General features: G+C 61.3%; 1 protein-coding gene across 1 annotated transcript in view; it reads left to right on the forward strand.

Moving 5' to 3' along the window:
* Window positions 1-735: 735 nt before the first annotated feature.
* The window catches only part of LOC104617918 (stAR-related lipid transfer protein 8-like), a gene marked incomplete at its 5' end in the record, with an annotated part of 3,587 nt that continues 2,830 nt past the window's right edge, over window positions 736-1,492 (forward strand). Inside the window, 2 exons of the mRNA XM_010283359.1 lie at window positions 736-909; window positions 1,406-1,489. Coding sequence (XP_010281661.1) covers window positions 736-909; window positions 1,406-1,489 — 258 coding nt within the window. The remainder of the gene's footprint in view (window positions 910-1,405; window positions 1,490-1,492) is intronic.

Here is a 1,492-nt window from a genome sequence, read left to right on the forward strand (position 1 = left end):
TAGACCAGCAATTCAGTCGTTTTTAATTTACTAATAACAGGTCTAAACGAAGGAGGCACTTGCTTCCAGTGGGCTAGTGCTCCCTTGGGCTTCCCCTGAGAAAACTCCGGCTGTTGCTGAATTCTGTGACTTCTCTAGCCCCTGCTAGGCTGACGCTGGAGGGGGATGGAGAGGGGTGTCTTTTCTCATTAGCTGGGAATGGCCTTTGTGCCCTCTGGGCTTGGGGCTGCACCGGAGCCTTCTCGGAGCAGCACGGACTTGGGAAGGGTGTTAGCAGGCTCCCAAAAGAGTGCTGCCTTGTTGGGGCGTCTTTTCTTCTTGAGAAAGCGGGTGTGGAGACGTCCCCTTTGCCATGGCGTGGTGGTCCTGTAGGCATGCATCACCCTGAGCGTCTGAGCTCTCCCTGGGGCTCTTGGTGGGGCTGTAGCCTGGCACAGCCCTTGGGTGCTGGGGCAGGCGCAGGGAGCCTGCGGAGCAAGGCGGGAGGGTGCTGGTTGTTTCAGGGGAAGCTGGCGGAGGGAGCAGTCCTGGGAAGCAAGAGGGAGCATCTCTCCTGCTCTCCCTGGCCCCCTCTCGTGCTGGGTTGGCATCACCTGGGAGGGGGAAGCAGCACTCGCGGCACCGGGGCTGGCGTCCGGCTGTGCCCGGACCTTCCCCCAAAGCAGCGGGTGCTGGGGGAGGGAAGGGCACTTCCCTGGGGTCTCCAGCTCTGCCACTGCCGGCCTTTCCCCGCAGAAAGCTGCGCTGGCACAGTTTCCAGAACTCGCACCGGCCCAGCCTGAACTCTGCCTCCCTGGAGATCAACCGCCAGTCCTCTGCCCAGCTCAACCTGCTCCAGAAATGCTCCCTGCTCCGTCTCACCGCCATCATGGAGAAGTACTCTGTGCCGCACAAGCAAGCCTGGACGTGGTGAGCCGGTGGGGAGGGGGACCGGGACGGTGTCCCCGGGCTGCAGCTCTGCGCCGTGCCAGGTGCTGCCTCCCAGCCCGGCTGCGCAGCCTGGGGCGGCTTCGGTGTGCGAAGATGATGGAGAGGGAGGGGGAAGAGCTGAAACAAAAGCGCTCTCTGCTCTGCATGGCTGTGGGCATCCTTGCAAGCACGAGCTGGGGGCTGACGCCTGAGCGCCCGGCACCGTCTGCATCCGGGGGGCTGCAGGCATTTATGGGGCACTAAAAATGCCGCAGTGACGTAAGAGAGCAGGACAGTGGTTTCCTTCTGTAGCCAAGTATTAAAGCATTTTGGCTTAATAAAAGGTGCTGCAGCTCCTGCCCGAAAGCTGCCTCGCCTATTTTCAGAAAAGAGCAGAAGCGCGTGTATGTGTGTTACCTGGGGTCCTGCGCCCCGCTGCGAGGTGGTGCTGAGGGAGCCGTTTGTTGCACTGACGTCCGTCTGTCCCACCCCGCAGGACTGTGCCCAAGTTCATGAAGCGGAGTAAAGGCCCCGACTACAGGGACAAGATGGTTTTCGGGGTGCCGCCCATCATCAACGTGCA

The sequence above is a fragment of the Phaethon lepturus genome, unplaced genomic scaffold (assembly GCF_000687285.1).
Source record: "Phaethon lepturus isolate BGI_N335 unplaced genomic scaffold, ASM68728v1 scaffold25213, whole genome shotgun sequence".
Classification (NCBI taxonomy): Eukaryota; Metazoa; Chordata; class Aves; order Phaethontiformes; family Phaethontidae; genus Phaethon; species Phaethon lepturus.